General features: G+C 45.9%; 1 protein-coding gene across 6 annotated transcripts in view; it reads left to right on the plus strand.

Moving 5' to 3' along the window:
* nek10 (NIMA-related kinase 10) overlaps positions 1-18,613 on the plus strand; it is a 436,136-nt gene that overhangs the window by 32,172 nt on the left and 385,351 nt on the right. For all 6 annotated transcript variants that reach the window (XM_070880873.1, XM_070880874.1, XM_070880876.1 and 3 more), the window contains exon 2: positions 5,046-5,157. In XM_070880873.1, coding sequence (XP_070736974.1) covers positions 5,084-5,157 — 74 coding nt within the window. In that variant the 5' untranslated portion in view covers positions 5,046-5,083. The remainder of the gene's footprint in view (positions 1-5,045; positions 5,158-18,613) is intronic.

Raw genomic sequence — 18,613 nt, forward strand, 5'->3', positions numbered from 1 at the left:
AGGCTCGAGGGGCTAGATGGCCTACTCCTGTTCCTAATTCTTATGTTCTAATGTTCTGTGGGGGGTATTTTAATCCCCCAAGAACGGTGGAGTTGGGATGGGTGAGAAGTAAAAATTAAAAAAATCTCAGACCTGACCCCAACCCGCCCACTTCTGTTTTTAACATAAGTGGGTCAGTAGGGAGAGCAACCAAGGCGCTCATGAGGTGGGTCGGTCGGTAAAATATTTTAAGGAGGCTGCATGCCTCCATTTTAACAGGCCTTTGGGGAGATCTATATCCAGGCAAAATCGTAGAATGGTATAGTACAGAAGGAGGCAATTCGACCCATCGAGTCTGTGCCAGCTCTTTTGAAGAGCTTTCCAGTTAGTCCCACTTCCCCTGACTTTCCCCATATCCCTGCAATTTTTTCTCCTTCAAGTATTTATCCAACTTATCCAATTCCTTTTGAAGGCTACCGGGCAGTGCAGCTGTGGCTCAGTGGGTAGCACTCGCTTCCGCGTCAAAGGTTGTGGGTTCCAGTCCCACTACAGGGATTTGAGCACAAAAAATTTAGGCTGACACTTTAGTACAGTGCTGAGGGAGTGCTGCACCTTCGGAGGTGCCGTGTTTCAGATGAGACATTAAACCGAGGCCCCTCTGCTCTCACAAGTGAATGTAAATATTCCCATGGAAATATTTCAAAGAAGAGCAGGGGAGTTATCCCCGGAGTCCTGGCCAATATTTATCCCTCAATCAAAATTACAAAAACAGATTATCTGGTCATTATTACATTGCTGTTTATGAGAGCTTGCTGTGTGCAAATTGGCTGCCCCGTTTCCTACATTACAACAGTGACTACACTCCAAAAGTATTTAAATGGCTGTAAAGCATATTGAGACCTCCAGTGGCTTTGAAAGGCGCTATATAAATGCAAGTCATTTTTTTCTTTGCATTCCAATTTCTAACCAGGTGGGTCCCATCCATAAGGTAAGTGTATTTACAGTGCTACTTGTGGACCAGGAGGAGCAGGACTGCTTCCCTCCCCATGAATAGTTGACCTCCATGCCCCTAACTCCACCATCACTGACCGTCCACCTCCCCCAGCTCCATGATCTCCGAATCCTCTGATCTATTATCTCCCCACGATCTCTCCTTTCCCCCCCCCCCCCCACCCCACCCCATCTCTCTTCTTCTGAGCTCCCCATCTCTCGTCTCCCTCCTCTTCCCCCGCCTGCGATCTCTCTCTCCCTCCTCACTGCTCCCTGGTTGCAGCTTTGTGCCGGAGGCTCTCCCTCCCTCCCATCACGGTGGCTGTCAGGAGGGAAACCATGTGGGGAAAAAATGTAAAATACAAGCTGCTGTTAATCTCAGCAGGTCTTCTGAGTTTCCTGTTCTGAACTCATTCCTCCATGCCTTCCCGTAAATATCGGAGCTACTACTTCTGATTTGTTTTTCATGTTTGCATTTACTATAAAATGATGTTTTGGATCATCCTGATGGTTCCATGGATAGCATTAGAAGGTCATGTATTTGATTTCTGGTCTGTGCTGTGGTAGCTGAAGATTAAGCTATGGTACTCTTATATGCTGACTATGAATGTACTCTATGTGTAGTCACTGTGAGATTGTATAAGATGGAGACTTGTTTACCTGATGTACTATCAATAAGGTTCACACCATATACATACATGCTTACATGCTGGCACTACTAGAGGGTGCAACTGGTAGAGACCTAGGGTTTCCTGCCCTGGCGGCAGGGCCCTGTATAAAAGGCTGCACACCATGCTTGCACGTCACTCTGGAGTTTGGAATAAAGGACCAAGGTCACTACAGTTCAAGTACAACATATTGCCTTGTGGAGTCATTCATAAGTACACTATAGACATAACCACTGGCAATGAAAATAAGGACTTTCACGCAATCATGGTTGCCTTTGGCACACTAAAAGACCTTGCAGAGGGTGATGATTAGGATGCCTTCATGGAAAGGCTCGAGCAATACTTCGTGGCAAACGACCTTGCATGGGAGACGGACACATTGGCGGAGAAACGCAAAGCTATACTGCTGACCAGTTGTGGGCCCGAGGTCTACCGCCTCGTCCGGGACTTGCTGGCACCCACGAAGGCCAAGGATAAGACATACGATGAGCTGACTGAACTAATTCACGACCAACTTAAACCAAAGGAGAGCATAATCATAGCCAGGCACAGATTCTACACGCACCGCAGACCTGAGGGCCAAGAGATTGCAAAATATGCTGCCGACCTCAGGAGACTTGTGGCACTGTGTGATTTTGACACGCACCTCAACGAAGCATTGCGAGACATCTTCATTATAGGAATTGGCCACGAGGGCCTCCTTCACAAGGTACTATTTTCCGACACCACAGTCAACCTGCAGAAGGCCATCGGCATCAGTCAGGCATTCATGACCTCAACCTGCCGCACCAAGCAAATTATTCAGCCTGTGGACTCAAACCTGGTAAGTACTGTACACAGAATGGTGCCTTTCACAGGCAAGACTGTAGAACGTGGCTCTGCCCACGGCAGTGAGCACAGACCTCGGGGTTCCAGAACTCAGAGGGGTGCTAATCGAGTAGCACCATGCTGGCGTTGCGGAGGAAATCATAGGGCTCACCAGTGTCGGTTTGCAGAGTACGTATGCAAAGCCTGTATCACGAAGGGCCACCTCCCGCGCATGCGTAAAAGAAATACGACTCATCATCTAGCAGAGGAGTCGGTAGACAACTTTGAATCCAGCGGGGGTGTATGATGATTTGGCCAGAGAGGCAGCTCAGCCCCAAGAAGTGGTGTATGGAGTGTATACCTGCACCACTGATTGTCCTCCAGTGAAGACGGAAGTTGAAATAAACGGCGTTCTAGTCTTCATGGAAGTGACATGGGAGCGAGCCAGTCAGTGAGGAGCCAGGATTCCTTCGAGAGGCAATGGAATGAAAAACGACCCGAGCTGGTTCCAGTACAGGAAAAGTTGAGCACCTACACCAAGGAGCCGATCCCAGTCCTTGGTAGTGCGGATATAAGTATAATCCATAATGGCGTGCTGCATAAGTTACCTCTGTGGATTGTTGCAGGTGATGGCCCAACGCTACTCGGAAGACGGTGGACGGGGAAGATCCAGTGGAAATGGGAAGACCTCTTCACTTCAGCAATCAATGTCCCCTATGCTCAGAGGCAGAGTAAAACCTCACCTTCGCTTGGGCCAGGTATCAGAACAGATCAGCGCAGCACCTGAGGCACAGACCATCCAGCACGACTGCGTGGCAATGATCCGACCGGAACGATCTAAAAATACCTTCCCGGCTCCAGTGGCAGGACTCCTGGGGAGGAAGATCAAATTCACAGGTACCCTTCCAGCATTTGTGGCAGAATAGCGGAAGAGAAGGATCAAGGCAGTCGACCTTTTTTTCTTCCTTTCTTTGTATTTGCACTGTGTCTGATCCTGTATATTAATGTAACGGGCCAACTGCATGATCTCGCTGTGGGTGGGGGGGGAAATGGATGTATGTATCCATGGACACACACATATGGATCACACCCAGAACCCACTGGAACCTCCACTGCATCATCGAACCATCCATTCTGATAACCACTACCCAACGTTGTGGCAAAAGGACTTTGGGGTTAACAGGGAGAAGGCCAAGCCAAAGCACAGCAAAGGTGCAAGGGCTATTGGCACTTAAGTCTGGGGAGAGCTAAGCCAGAGCACATAGTGCAAAGGTAATTGGCACAAAGGACTTGGGGGAGAGTGATGTTGTATATGCTGACTATGGATGTACTCTGTGTAGTCACTGTGAGATTGTATAAGATGGAGACTTGTTTATCAGTAAGGTTCACACCGTGTACATACATGCTGGAACCACTAGAGGGTGCAACTGGTGGAGACCGGGGGTTTCCTGCCCTGGTGGCAGGGCCCTGTATAAAAGGCTGCACACCATGCTTGCACGTCACTCTGGAGTTTGGAATAAAGGACCAAGGTCACTACAGTTCAAGTACAACATATTGCCTTGTGGAGTCATTCATAAGTACACTATAGACATAAGAGTACTCCCACAATTAAACAGCCCACCTAACACTTTGGAAAAGCTTGCACATGAAGAATAGTCACTTGATTCGTGAAGGCAGCTGGCACCATCGCACTGTAAACCAATGTGAGTTAATTGCCCAGAAATCCCGGTTTCACCTTCCCGCGGGCATTCGACTGGATTCTAGAAAAAAGAAGCACACCTACCTGAAGCTGCAGCGCCCACGCGAGATCCCAGTCCGGAGGCCTCTCCTGACTGTGCATCACAGCGCATGCACGCCGGGATGTGCGCAGGCCTGGAGCTGGAGTCACATGGCTCTGGGCAGCTAATCAAGTATAGTATATTCTCATTCATAGTAATAGGAGTTTCGTAAGTTCGAAACTCCTATTACTGTGAATGAGAAAATCCCCAACCACCCAAACATTAAAAATCACCTCACATAAATACACTATAGAAATTAAAGTTAGTAAAAATGTTTTTGAAAAAAAATACTTGCCGATTTAAAAAAAAAAAATGTTTTAATTATGGTTTAAAATAAAATTACTTGAGTGGGCAGGGTTTTTAAACATAAAATAAAATTAAAAAATACATATTTAATATGTTTTTGATATGTTTTTAAACTCACGCTGGTAAAAGTAGGCTGTGCGCCTGCTTTGACCAAGTGCAAGAGTTTTAAGGATATTCACAGGGCAAGAGATTGGCAAATAGCCCAATCTCTGCTGTGAGAATGTCCTCGCTCCCGAGATGCGTGCAATCTGTCAAGCCAGAAACTTAACAGATCGGAAAAGCCAATTTTCAGCGTGTGCGCATTGCGCACTGAAAACCGTCTTTTCCGATGCCTTCCCCGGTCCGTAGAAACTCCTTACGGACCCGTGGAGGCCGCGATTTCTGGGCCATTGCCTTCAGAAAACAGGTGAATAAAACTGGAAGGAATCAAAATTGTGTTTCCAATGGTCCTTGCCAGAATAGAAATAAGATTGCATTTAGATTTTGTTAAGATTTTAACCTATTTTTGTTTCCACAGGAATGTTTTTTTTAACACTGTCTAACTGAAGCTTTACAATGCTTGAACAAGAAAAAAAGGTCAAAGTTGCAGTAAAAGCACCAGACACCAAGCTCAAAAGAACTGCAGACAAGTATGTTCTAATACTGACAGCTTTTCATGATCTTTCAATATTTAAGAGAATTTAAAAATATTTTTAACCTGTTAACAGTGGATGTGATCTGGCATTGAAACTATAGTACCATTTTTTGGAAGTGTTTGGTTACTACTTCTGACTTTACAGACTTTACACTAAGTAAGCTATGTACTGTTTAAATAAGTCTCTCTGCCATAGTGTATATATTAAAAATACCCAGAATGGATTGAATAGGACAGTCTATACTCTATGTTCACACTAAAGAGGAGAAAACCAGTACTGATGCACAGGATAAAAACAGTTGTCAAGATGAATTTGGCATCACTCATGCTTTTGCAATATTGAACTGTTTTTTAAAAAAAAACTGGTACTGGTAAATTCCCTTGTTTACAGCACTTGACAAAGTAATTGGTTAAAACACCATTAAAGCTGAAAGAGGTTAATTATTTGAATTTGTGTCACTCATGTAGCACCTCACTCATCAGCAACGAACATTGGAAAATGAGTGAACAGAAAATCATGGGCAGTGTGCCTGCAATTTTCTAATATGCACTGCTGGCTGGTGATACACCTCACTAGGGGTGCAAACTTGGAAAATGATGCCCCAGTATCATGGTTTAAGGATAGTAATATTGTTTGTCATTGAGTGTGATTTCAAACTAATTTCACATAAAATGAAATTTATATTAATAAATTTATTTGCATATCATAAATGTATGAATATGGAAGAAATTATCCTGAATGTATACCCTGCTATGTTTTATTAATTAGTGTTGTATCATTATATCATCTAATTAATGTCACAACATTAGCTTTGTCTGTCCTAAGTATCTTATAATCTTGCTTCTAATAATGTTTTCTTTTAACCATGTTCCAAAATCCAGTATTGATATATCAATCGATGTAAATCCTATATTTAACACTATCAACCAGTGTTTTACTGTAGTAACCTATTGTAAAGGTTTTGTTTGTACTACATATCACTTTGCCATCTGCAATGTAGAAAATTGTCCGGGTATATGCTATCTACAAAAAATAGGACAAATCTAGCGCTAACAATTACTGTACTATTGGTCTTATCCCACTCATCAACAAAGTAATGGGAAACCCTTGAATTGACATGTTGCTGTAATGCCAGAACGGAAGAGAGACTTTGGACATGGAGAGGGTAACACTGGTAAATTATATCCAAAACAGCTTTTGGCCATCTGGAAACTGATTAGAAACAGTGTTCTTTCTTGACTGATAACATCTGATAAATGTAATGATGTTCTGGTGGTTTAATTTGTTTTAAATGTACCTTTACAAAGTAATGCTTATTGAAAGCTTTCCTTAAGAAAATGAGTAAAATAAGTCTTGACTGATATCTTGATCATTATTTATCTCTGATAAGTTTGCTCAAAAATTACACTTAACCAGCTCAATTATTTATTAATAGAGATAAGTAATCAATGCTGGTGGTATTGAGTGAGTTGCTGTGCTTCATGCAAATAAATGAAAGAACTCTTGTAAAACACTCTTAAGTCATGTGCAATATCTTTTTAAGTAATCAAAGTGATAATTAATTCAAATTAGTCATTGTTATTATTTTCACTGAAATATCTCTTGTTTATGTGATTTGAAATTATATTCACAGAATAAAAGAAAATCTCCATTTTAGATTACATAGTACGGTAGTATAGTGGTTAAATTATAGGACGAGTATTCCAGAGGCCTGGGCTAATAATCTAAAGATGTGAGTTCAAATCCCACCACAGCAGCTGGGGAATTTAAATTCAGTTAATTAAATAAATCTGGAATAAAAAGCTAGTATCAGTAATGGTGGTCATGAGACTACCGGATTGTCGTAAAAACCCATCTGGTTCACTGATGTCTTTTAGGGAAGGAAATCTGCTGTCCTTACCTGAGCTGGCCTATATGTGTCTCCAGACCCACAGCAATGTGGTTGACTCTTAACTGCCCACTGAAATGGCTTAGCAAGCCACTCAGTTATAACAAACCACTACAAGAAACAATAATGAGAATAAAACTGGATGGACTACCAGACATCGACCTCGGCACTGGCTTCGGACCAGCCTAGTCAACCTTGCAAAGTTCTCCTCACTAACACCTGGGGACTTGTGCCAAAATTGGAAGAGCTGTCCCACAGACTGGTCAAGCAACAGCCTGACATAGTCATACTCACAGACTGATACCTTTCCGCCAATGTCCCAGTCTTCTCCATTACCATCCTGTCCCACAGGCAAGACAGACCTACCCGAGGTGACGGCTCAGTGGTATACAATCAGGAGGGAGTGGCCCTGGGATTCCTCAACATTGACACCTGACCCCATGAAGTCTCATGGCTTCAAGTCAAGCATGGGCAAGGAAACCTCTTGCTAATTACCACCTACCACCCTGCCTCAGCTGATGAATCAGTACTCAAAGCACTGGAGAAGTACCACCAACGCTGCCTCAGCAAGATCCTACAAATCCATTGGCAGGATAGGCGCACCAATGTCAGTGTTCTTGCTCAGGCCAGTCTCGAAGTCTTGACCACGCTCAATCAGCTCCGATGGACGGGCCACATCGTCCTCATGCCCGATACTAGACTCCCAAAATAAGCGCTCTACACAGAGCTCCGACACGGCAAGCGAGCTCCAGGTGGGCAGAAGAAATGCTTCAAGGACACCCTCAAAGCCTCCTTGAAAAAGTGCAACATCTCCACTGACATCTGGGAATCCCTGGCCCAAGACCGCTCAAATTGGAGGAGAAGCATCTGGGAAGGCTCCAAACACCTTGAGTCTCTTCGCTGGGAGCACGTGGAAGCCAGCCAAGTACAAACAGTGGAAGGAGCGCATGGCAACCCAAGCACCCCACCCACCTGTCCCTTCAACCACCACCTACCTTACATGTGACAGAGACTGTAAATCCAGCATTGGTCTCATCAGTCACCTGAGAACTTGTATTAGTGTGGAAGAAGTCATCCTCAACTCTGAGGGACTGCCTAAGAAGAAGACTCCTCCATGCTGAACGTCACTTGGTAGAAGCACTGAGGGGAACAAAGGCACAGAATGTACTCTGGGTGAGGGACTTCAATGTCCATCACCAAGAGTGACTCGGTAGCACCACTACTGACCGAGCTGGCTGAGTCTTGAAGGACATAGCTGCCAGACTGGGACTGCAGCAGGTGGTGAGAGAACCAGCACAAGGGAAAAACTTGACCTCATCCTCACCAATCTACCTGTCACAGATGCATCTGTCCATGACATCATTGGTAGCAGTGATCACCGTATAATCCTTGTGCAGACAAAGTCCTGTCTTCATACTGAATGCACCCTTCATTGTGCTGTGTGACACTACCACTGTGGGCTACCAAATGGGATACATTCAGAATAGATCCAGCAGCTCAAAACTGGGCAGCCATGAGGCGCTGTGGGCCATCAGCAGCAGAAGAATTGTATTCCACTGAAATCTGTATCCTCATGGCCCAGCATATCCCTCCTTCTACCATTACCATCAAGCCAGGGTGCCAACCCTGGTTCAATAAAGAGTGCAGAAGAACACGCCAGGAGCAGCGCCAGGTATACCTAAAAATGAGGTACCAACCTGGGGAAGCTGCAACACAGGACTACATGCATGCTAAACAACGGAAGCAGCCTGCTATATACAGAGCTAAGCGATCCCACAATCAATAGAACAGATCAAAGCTCTGCAGTTCTGCCATATGGTGGTGGACACTTAAACAACTAATGGGAGGAGGAGGCGGCTCCATCACTATCCCCATCGTCAATGATGGCGGAGCCCAGTGCGTGAGTGCAAAAGAGAAGGCATTTGCAACCATCTTCAGCCAGAAGTGCTGCATAGATGATCCATATCGGCCTCCTCCTGAGGTCACCACCATCACAGAAGCTGGTCTTCAGCCAATTCGATTTACTCCATGTGTTATCAAGAAACGGCTGAGTGCGCTGGATACAGCAAAGGTTATGGGCTCTGACAACATCCCAGCTGCCCTGCTGAAGACTTGGCCTCGAGCCAAGTTGTTCCAGAGCAGCTACAACACTGGCATCTACCCGTCAATGTGGAAAACTGCCCAGGACAGAAAAAGCAGGACAAATCCAATCCGACCAACTCCCGCCCTATCAGTCTACTCTCAATCATCAGCAAAATGATGGAAGGTATCGTGGACAGTGCTATCAAGCGACACTTACTCACCAATAAATTGCCCACTGATGCTCAGTTTGGGTTCCGCCAGGACACCTCTGCTCCAGACCTTATTACAGCCTTGGTCTAAATATGGACAAAAGAGCTGAATGCCCGAGGTGAGGTAAGAGTGACTGCCCTTGACATAGAATCATAGAAATTTACAGCACGAAAGGAAGCCATTTTGGCTGATTGTGTCCATGCCGGCTGACAAAGAGCTGTCCAGCCTAATCCCACTTTCCAGCTCTTGGTCTGTAGCCCTGTAGATTACGACACTGCAAGTGCACATCCAAGCACTTTTTAAATGTGGTGAGGGTTTCTGCCTCTACCATCCTTTCAGGCAGTGAGTTCCAGACCCCCACCACCCTCTGGGTGAAGACATTTACCCTCAAATCTCCTCTAAACCTCCTACCAATTACTTTAAATCTATGCCCCCTGGTTGTTGACCCCTCTGCTAAGGGAAATAGGTCCTTCCTATCTACTCTATCTAGGCTCCTCATAATTTTATACCCCTCAACGTCCTCTGTTCCAAAGAAAACAACCTAGCCTGTCCAATCTTTCCTCATATTCTAAAATTCCCCGGTCCAGGCAACATCCTTGTAAATCTTCACTGTACCCTCTCTAGTGCAATCACATCTTTCCTGTAATGTGGTGACCAGAACTGCACGCAGTACTCTAGCTGTGGCCTAACCAGTGTTTTATACAGTTCAAACATAACCTCCCTGCTCTTGTATTCTATGCCCCGGCTAATAAAGGCAAGTATTCCTTCTTAACCACCTTTTATACCTGGCTTGCTACCTTCAGGGATCTGTGAACATGCACTCGAAGGTCCCTTTGTTCCTCTATGTTATATATGTAAACCTGTAAATACCTTGTGTAACCACCAGAGGGCTCATACCCTGGAGTCCCAAGCGATCCCACAATCCCTTGGGAAAACCTGTACTTAAGGAGGCCTCACAGGCTGGAGAGGCACTCTGGAGACCTGTAATAAAAGACTACGGTCACACTTTACTTTGAGCTCACAGTATCTGGTCAGACCTCTTTATTCATACTTAACAACTGGCGATGAGATACAGATGATGAACCCAATGATGCAGAGAACTGTGGGCATCCTGGAGAAATTTTCGGAGGGAGCTGATTGGGAAACCTTCGTGGAGCGACTCGACCAATACTTCGTGGCCAACGAGCTGGAAGGAGAAGCGAACGTTGCCAAACGAAGGGCGATTCTCCTCACCATTTGCAGAGCACCAACGTATGGCCTCATGAAAAATCTGCTTGCTCCAGCGAAACCCACAGCGAAATCTATGATGATTTGTGCACACTGGTCCAGGAGCATCTTAACCTGAAGGAAAGCGTTCTGATGGTGAGGTACCGGTTCTGCACGTGCAAGAGGTCTGAAGGCCAGGAAGTGGCGAGCTATGTCGCTGAGCTAAGACACTTTGCAGGACATTGTGAATTTGAAGGACATTTGGAGCACATGCTCAGGGACATCTTTGTAATTGGCATTGGCCATGAAGTAATACTTCGCAAACTTTTGACTGCAGAGACCCCAACCTTGAGTAAAGCCGTAGCGATAGCCCAGGTGTTCATTGCCACCAGTGACAATACCAAGCAAATCTCTCCGCACACGAGTGCAGCTTATAGTACTGTGAACAAAGTAATGTTGTTTTCGAATCGCCATGTACAGGGCAGGCCTCGCATGCCTGCAGCTGCACATCCGCAGATGTCTGAGTCCACCATCAAGGGTGATGAATACTAGGCCATTAACACTTTGTTGGTGCTGGTGGATCATCGTTTCCATTCATGCCGCTTCAAAGGATACGTTTGCAAGGGCTGTGGAACAATGGGACATCTTCAACGTATGTGCAGGAGAGCTGTAAACCCTTCTAATCCTGCAAACCACCATGTTGCAGAGGAGGACAGATCCACGGCGGATCACGACGAACCAGAGACTCAAAGGTATATGGAGTGCACACATTTATCACAAAATGTCCCCCGATAATGCTGAAGGTTGAATTAAATGTACTCCCGGTGTCAATGGAACTGGACCCGGGCGCGAGCCAGTCCATTATGAGCAAAAAGACTTTTGATAAATTGCGGTGCATCAACGCCTCAAGGCCAGTCCTGACTCCCATTCGCACCAAACTGAGAACTTACACAAAGGAACTGATTCCCGTAATCGGTAGTACTACTGTAAAGGTCTCCTATGATGGAGCGGTGCACAAGCTACCACTCTGGGTGGTACTGGGCGATGGCCCCATGCTGCTCAGCAGGAGCTGGCTGGGGAAGATACGCTGGAACTGGGACAACGTCAGCACTCTCGTCCGTCGACGACACTTCGCGTGCCCAGTTCTTTAAACAAGTTCCCCTCACTGTTCGAACCAGGCATCGGGAAGTTCCAAGGAGCAAAAGTGCAGATCCACCTTATTCCGGGGGTGCTACCCATCCATCACAACGCGAGAGCAGTACCGTACATGATGAGAGAGAGGGTGGAGATCGAGCTGGACCGGCTGCAACGAGAGGGTATCATTTCGCCAATTGAATTCAACGAGTGGGCCAGTCCGATTGTTCCAGTTCTCAAGGGAGATGGCACTGTCAGAATCTGTGGTGATTACAAAGTAACTATCAATCATTTCTCCCTGCAGAATCAATACCAACTACCAAAGGCAGACGACCTTTTTGCGACGCTGGCGGGAGGAAAGATGTTCACGAAGCTGGACTTGACCTCAGCCTACATGACGCAGGAGCTGGAGGAATCATCGAAGGGTCTCACCTGCATCAACATGCACAAAGGCCTCTTCATTTACAACAGATGCCCGTTTGGGATTCGATCAGCCACGGCGATATTCCAGAGAAACATGGAAAGCTTACTGAAGTCGGTCCCGCGCACCGTGGTCTTCTAGGACGACATCTTGGTTATAGGTCGGGACACAGTCGAGCATCTGCAGAGCCTGGAGGATAAAGGTCAGAGATTACAGACTGAGCTTGAGGAGGTTCTTAGTCGGCTCAACCATATGGGGCTCAGGTTAAAACGCTCGAAGTGGAGTTCCTGGGGAGAAAAACGCTTGAAGTGGAGTTCCTGGGGAGAAAAATCGCGGCGGACAGCATCAGGCCCACCGATTCGAAGACGGAGGCAATCGAGAATGCACTGAGGCCACAGAACATGACTGAACTGCGGTCGTTTCGAGGACTCATGAACTACTTTGGTAACCGGGTCTCAGCACACTGTTAGAACCACTATATGCCTTACTGCGTAAAGGAGAAGAATGGGTATGGGGAAAAAGCCAAGAAAATGCCTTTATAAAAGCTAGAAAACTGCTATGCTTGAAGAAATTGCTTGTGCTGTATGATCCATGTAAGCGTTTGGTACTAGCATGTGATGCGTCGTCATATGGTGTCGGGTGTATATTGCAACAAGCTAATGAATCTGGGAAATTGCAACCGGTTGCTTATGCATCCAGAAGTCTGTCTAAGGCTGAGAGGGCCAACAGCAGGATCAAAAAAGAAGCGTTAGCGTGTGTTTATGGGGTAAAGAAAATGCATCAATATCTGTTTGGGCTCAAATTTGAATTGGAAACTGACGATAAGACACTGATATCCCGTTTTTTTGTGAAAGTAAGGGGATAAATACGAATGCATCAGCCCGCATCCAGAGATGGGCGCTCACGTTGTCCGCCATCCGCCACAGGCCAGGCACAGAAAACTGCGCCGTTGCTCTCAGTAGGCTGCCATTCCCCACCACGGGGGTGGAAATGGCACAGCCTGCAGATTTAGTTATGATAATAGAAGCATTCGAGAGTGAGCAATCACCCGTTACCGCCCGACAGATTAGGACCTGGATGAACCAGGACCCCTTACTGTCCTTAGTAAAAAAAACTGTGTGCTTCACGGGAGTTGGTCCAGTGTCCCATCAGAAATGCAGGAAGCGATAAAGCCGTACCAGCGGCGCAAAGATGAAATGTCTATACAGGCAGATTGCCTTTTGTGGGGCAATCGGGTAGTGGTACCCAAAAAGGGCAGGGACACTTTCATTAGTGACGTGCACAGTACTCACCCAGGCATTGTAATGATGAAAGCGACAGCCAGATCCCATGGTATCGATGCCGTCTTAGAGTCCTGCGTGCACAAATGTAACACGTTCACAGTTAAGCAATGCACCCAGGGAGGCGCCAGTAAGTTTATGGTCTTGGCCCTCCAAACCGTGGTCTAGGGTCCACGTCGACTATGCAGGCCCGTTCTTGGGGAAAAATGTTCCTAGTGGTTGTAGATGCGTACTCCAAATGGATTGAATGTGAGATAATGTCGGCAAGCATGTCTGCTGCCACCACTGAAAGCCTGGGGCCATGTTTGCCATGCACGGCCTGCCTGATGTCCTTGTGAGCAACAACGGGCCGTGTTTCACCAGTGCTGAGTTCAAAGAGTTCATGACCCGCAATGGGATCAAACTACATCTGCCCCGTTCAAACCAGCATCTAATGATCAGGCAGAGAGAGCAGTGCCAACAATCAAGCAGAACTTGAAGAGGGTAACTGAAGGCTCACTGCAGACTCTCCTATCCTGAGTCCTGCTTAGTTACTGCACGAGACCCCACTCGCTCACTGGGATTCCACCTACTGAACTGCTCATGAAAAGGGCACTTAAGACAAGGCTCTCGTTAGTCCACCCTGATCTACATGAACACGTAGAGAGCACGCGGCTTCAACAGAGTACATATCATGATAGCGCAAATTTGTCACGCGAAATTGAAATCAATGATCCTGTATTTGTGTTGAACTATGGATAAGGTTCCAAGTGGCTTCCTAGCACTGGTGCCAAATAGGGGAGTAGGGTGTTTCAGGTCAAACTTTCAAATGGACTCATCGACAGGAAACCACTTGGACCAAATCAAACTCAGATTAACGGACTATCCAGAGCAACCCACATTAGACCCTACCTTTTTGGACCCCCCCACCCCCAACACACACACACACCAGTGGCAACCGACCCAGCGGTTGACCACGCGGCAGAACCCATCATCTGCAGCAGCCCAGCAGGACTCACCACGCCAGGCAGCCCAGCAAGGCCAGCTGCACAGCAGCCCAGCGAGGGCCCAACAAATGACTCACCAAAACCAGCATTCGCACCGAGACGATCAACCAGGGAAAAAAAGGCCCCAGATTGCCTCACCTTGTAAATAGTTACAGTATTGACTTTGTGGGGGTGGGGGGAAGTGTTATATTTGTAAACTTGTAAATATCTTGTGTAACTACCAGAGGGCTCATCCCCTGGAGTCCCAGGGGATCCCACAATCCCTTGGGAGCACCTGTACTTAAGGAGGCCTCAAAGGCTGGAGAGGCACTCTGGAGACCTGTAATAAAAGACTAAGGTCACACTTTACTTTGAGCTCACAGTATCTGGTCAGACTCTTTATTCATACTTAACACGCTACACTTCTTAGTGTCCTACCATTTAATGTGTATTCCATTGCCTTGTTAGCTCTCCCCAAATGCATTACCTCACACTTCTCCGAATTGAAATCCATTTGCCAGTGTTCTGCCCACCTGATCAGTTCATTGATATCTTCTTGCATTCTACAGCTTTCTTCTTTATTATCAAACACACAGCTGCTTTTAGTATCATCTGCAAACTTTTTAATCATATCCCCTACATTGAAGTCTAAATCATAGATTATATATACCACAAAAAGCAAGAGACCTAGTACTGAACCTGCAGGACCCCACTGGAAACAGCCTTCCAGTCGCAAAAACACCCATCGGTCATTACACTTTGCTTCCTGCCTCTGAGCCAATTTTCGATCCAACTTGCCACTTTGCCCTGGATCCCATGGCTTTTACTTTCGCGACCAGTCTGCCAATACTGCCATGTGAGACCTTATCAAAAGCCTTGCTAAAATCCATATACACTACTTTCAAATCATTACCCTCTCTGACCCTCCTTAAAAAAATTCAATTAAGTTAGTCAGACACAATCATCCCTTAACAAATCCATGCTCACTGTCCTTGATTAATCCGTTTTTTTCTAAATGAAGATTTATCCTGTCCCTCAGTATTTTTTCCAATAGTTTTCATGCCACCGAGGTTGGGTTGATTGGCCTGTAATTACTCGGTCTATCCCTTTCTCCCTTTTTTAAACAAAGGTACACCATTAGCAATTCTCCAGTTCTGCAGCAGCACACCTATAACCAGAGAGGATTGGAAAATGATGGTATGAGCCTCTGCTATTTCCTCTTTTGCTTCTCTTTAACAGCCTGGGTTACATTTCATCCAGGACTGGGAATTTATCTACTTTCAAGGCTGCTAACCCCATTAATACTTCCTCTCTCACTATGTCTATTTCATCTAATATTTCACACTCCTCCTCCCTAAATGCAATGTCTGCAACGCTCTTCTCTTTTGTGAAAACAGATGCAGATTATTAATTAAGAACTATACCCACGTCTTCCGCCTCCACACACACACACTACCTTTATGGTCTCTAATACGCCCTACTCTTTCTTTAGTTATCCTCTTGCTCTTAATGTATTTATAAAACATCTTTGGGTTTTCCTTGATTTTACTTGCCAACATTTTTTCATGCTCTTTCTTTGCTTTCCTAATTTCCTTTTTAATTGCACCCCTGCACTTTCTATACTCCCCTAGCATTTCTACAGTATTGAACCCTTGGTATCTGCCATAAGCCTCCCTTTTTTTTCTTTATCCTACCCTGTATGTCCCTTGACATCCACGGGGCTCTAGATTTGTTAGTCTCACCCTTTTTCTTTAAGGGAACATACTTGCTCTGAACCCTCAGGATCTCCTTGAATGCCTCTCGCTGCTCTGACACTGATTTACCTTCAAGTAGCCGTTTCCAGTCCACTTTGTCTAAATCCCATCTCAACTTAGAAAAATTGGCTTTTCCCCAATTGGGAACTTTTATTCCTGGTCTACCCTTGTCCTTTTCCATAACTATCTTATTATGGTCACGAGCACCAAAATGCTCTCCCACTGATGCCCCTTTCACCTGCCCAGCTTCATTCCCTAAAACTAAGTCCAGAACCGCCCCCTCTCTTGTTGGGCTTGTAACATACTGGCTAAAAATGTTCTCCTGAATGCTTTTAGAGATTCTGCACCCTCTATACCACTTAAACTAATTTTATCTCAGTTAATATTAGGGTAGTTGAAATCCCCTACTATTGCCCTATAGTTTTTGCACTCCTCAGAAATTTGCCTGCATATTTGCTCTTCTATTTCCCTCTGATTTTTTGTGGCTCCATAGTACACTCCCGTCAAGGCAGCATTTGACCGATGGTGTGCGCAGGCCGGGGGCTACGCAGATTGCTGGGCCGCGCTGCTCCTTCTGCTCCTCGGCCTGCTCCAATGGTGCTCGCAGGCCGCACAGATTGCTGAACCAGGCCGCCACGCTGTTCCTTCCACTCTCCGGCCTGCTCCGATGGTGCTCGCAGGCCAGGGGCTGCGCAGACTGCTTGGCCAGGCCACCACGCTGCTCCATCCGCTCCCCAGCCTGCCCCGATGGTGCTCGCAGACGTGGGTCTGCCAAGCCCTTTCTGTGGCTGCTGTGCATTGGCCACCACATGTTTTAAAAAAAAAATCCACGCACAGGCATCTTCCACCCTTCAAGATTTAGTTTGGGACCTGGAATATTAGGTCTTTCATTGAAACACCTGTGAACTTTTTGGTGTGGAAGCAAATCATCCTCGATTCAATGATGATAATTTGACCGAGTGTAGCACCAAGGAGCCCTCGTAAAATTGAAGTCAATAGGAATCAAGGAGAAAACTCTCCACTGGCTGGAGTCATACCAAGCACAAAGGAAGATGGTTGTAGTTGTTGGAGGCCAATCACCTCAGCCCCAGGACATCGCTGCTGGAGTTCTTCAGGGCAGTGTCCTAGGCCCGACCATCTTCAGCTGCTTCATCAATTACCTTTCTTTCATCATAAGGTCAAATATGGGACTGTTCGCTGATGATTGCAATCGTGTTCAGTTCCATTTGCAACTCTTCAGATAATTAAGTAGTCCATACCCGTATGCAGCAAGACCTGCACAACATTTGGGTTTGGGCTAATAAGTGGCAAATAACATTCACGCCACACAATTGTCAGGCAATGACCATCTCCAACAAGAGAGAGTGTAGCCACCTCAATGGGATTGCCATCGCCGAATCCCCCACCATCAACATCCTGGGAGTCACCATTGACCAGAAGCTTAACTGGACCGACCATGTAAATACTGTGGCTACAAGAGCAGGTCAGAGGGAGGATTCTGCAGTGCGTGACTCACCTCCTTATTTGCCAAAGCCTTTCTACCATCTATAAGGCACAAGTTAGGAGTGTAATGGAATACTCTCCAATTGCCTGGATGAGTGCAGCTTCAACAACACTCGAAACTCGACACCATCCAGGACAAAGCAGCCTGCTTGCTTGGAACCCTCTCCATCATTGACGCACCATGTCTGCAGTGTGTACCAGCTACAAGATGCAATACAGCAACTCGGCAAGGCCTATTTGATAGCACCTTCCAAACCCATGACCTCTATCACCTAGAAGGACAAGGGCAGCAGATGCATAGGAACACCACCACCTGCCAATTTTCCACCAAGTCACACACCATCCTGACTTGGCGTTCCTTCGTCCTTGCTGGGTCAAAACCTGGAACTCTCTCCCACTGGGGGAGTACCTTCACCTCACGGACTGCAACACCTGAAGAAGTCAATTCACCACCACCTTCTCGAGCAATTAGGGATGGGCAATAAATGCGGCCCTTGCCACCGACTCCCACATCCCAAAAGATTATGCTGCACACAGCCTTTATTTACATTGTGATGATAGCCTAGTGTCCTATTTATTCAAACTCTTAAGTGTTTCATTTACCCTCCTACTCATCACTGATGAGATTATTCTATGGTCCAACTCTTGATGCTCAACAAGATCTTAATTTTTTTAGCATTATTTCAGAGTAATAATCATGCTGATAATTTTCCATTTGCACTGGTAAACAAACACCTGTCCTGAGAGGAATCATACTCTTTGGTTCTGTTGTCTCTTATTTCTTCTATCCTAGTATGTTTGTCTTTCCAAATCATTATTGACAACATCATTTATTTGTTTTGACCCCCTAAGTTAAATAACCATTAATTACCTTATTGATATTAAGGAAGTTAGTGTGGAAATTCATAATATGGTAACCGGTAGCTCAGGATTAATAACATTGACCCAGAATTTGTGATGAGAATAACAATGAGGTTATCAGCGCTCAACGTTATAATGGAGGAAAT

The sequence above is a fragment of the Pristiophorus japonicus genome, chromosome 5 (genome assembly GCF_044704955.1).
Source record: "Pristiophorus japonicus isolate sPriJap1 chromosome 5, sPriJap1.hap1, whole genome shotgun sequence".
Taxonomy (NCBI): Eukaryota; Metazoa; Chordata; class Chondrichthyes; family Pristiophoridae; genus Pristiophorus; species Pristiophorus japonicus.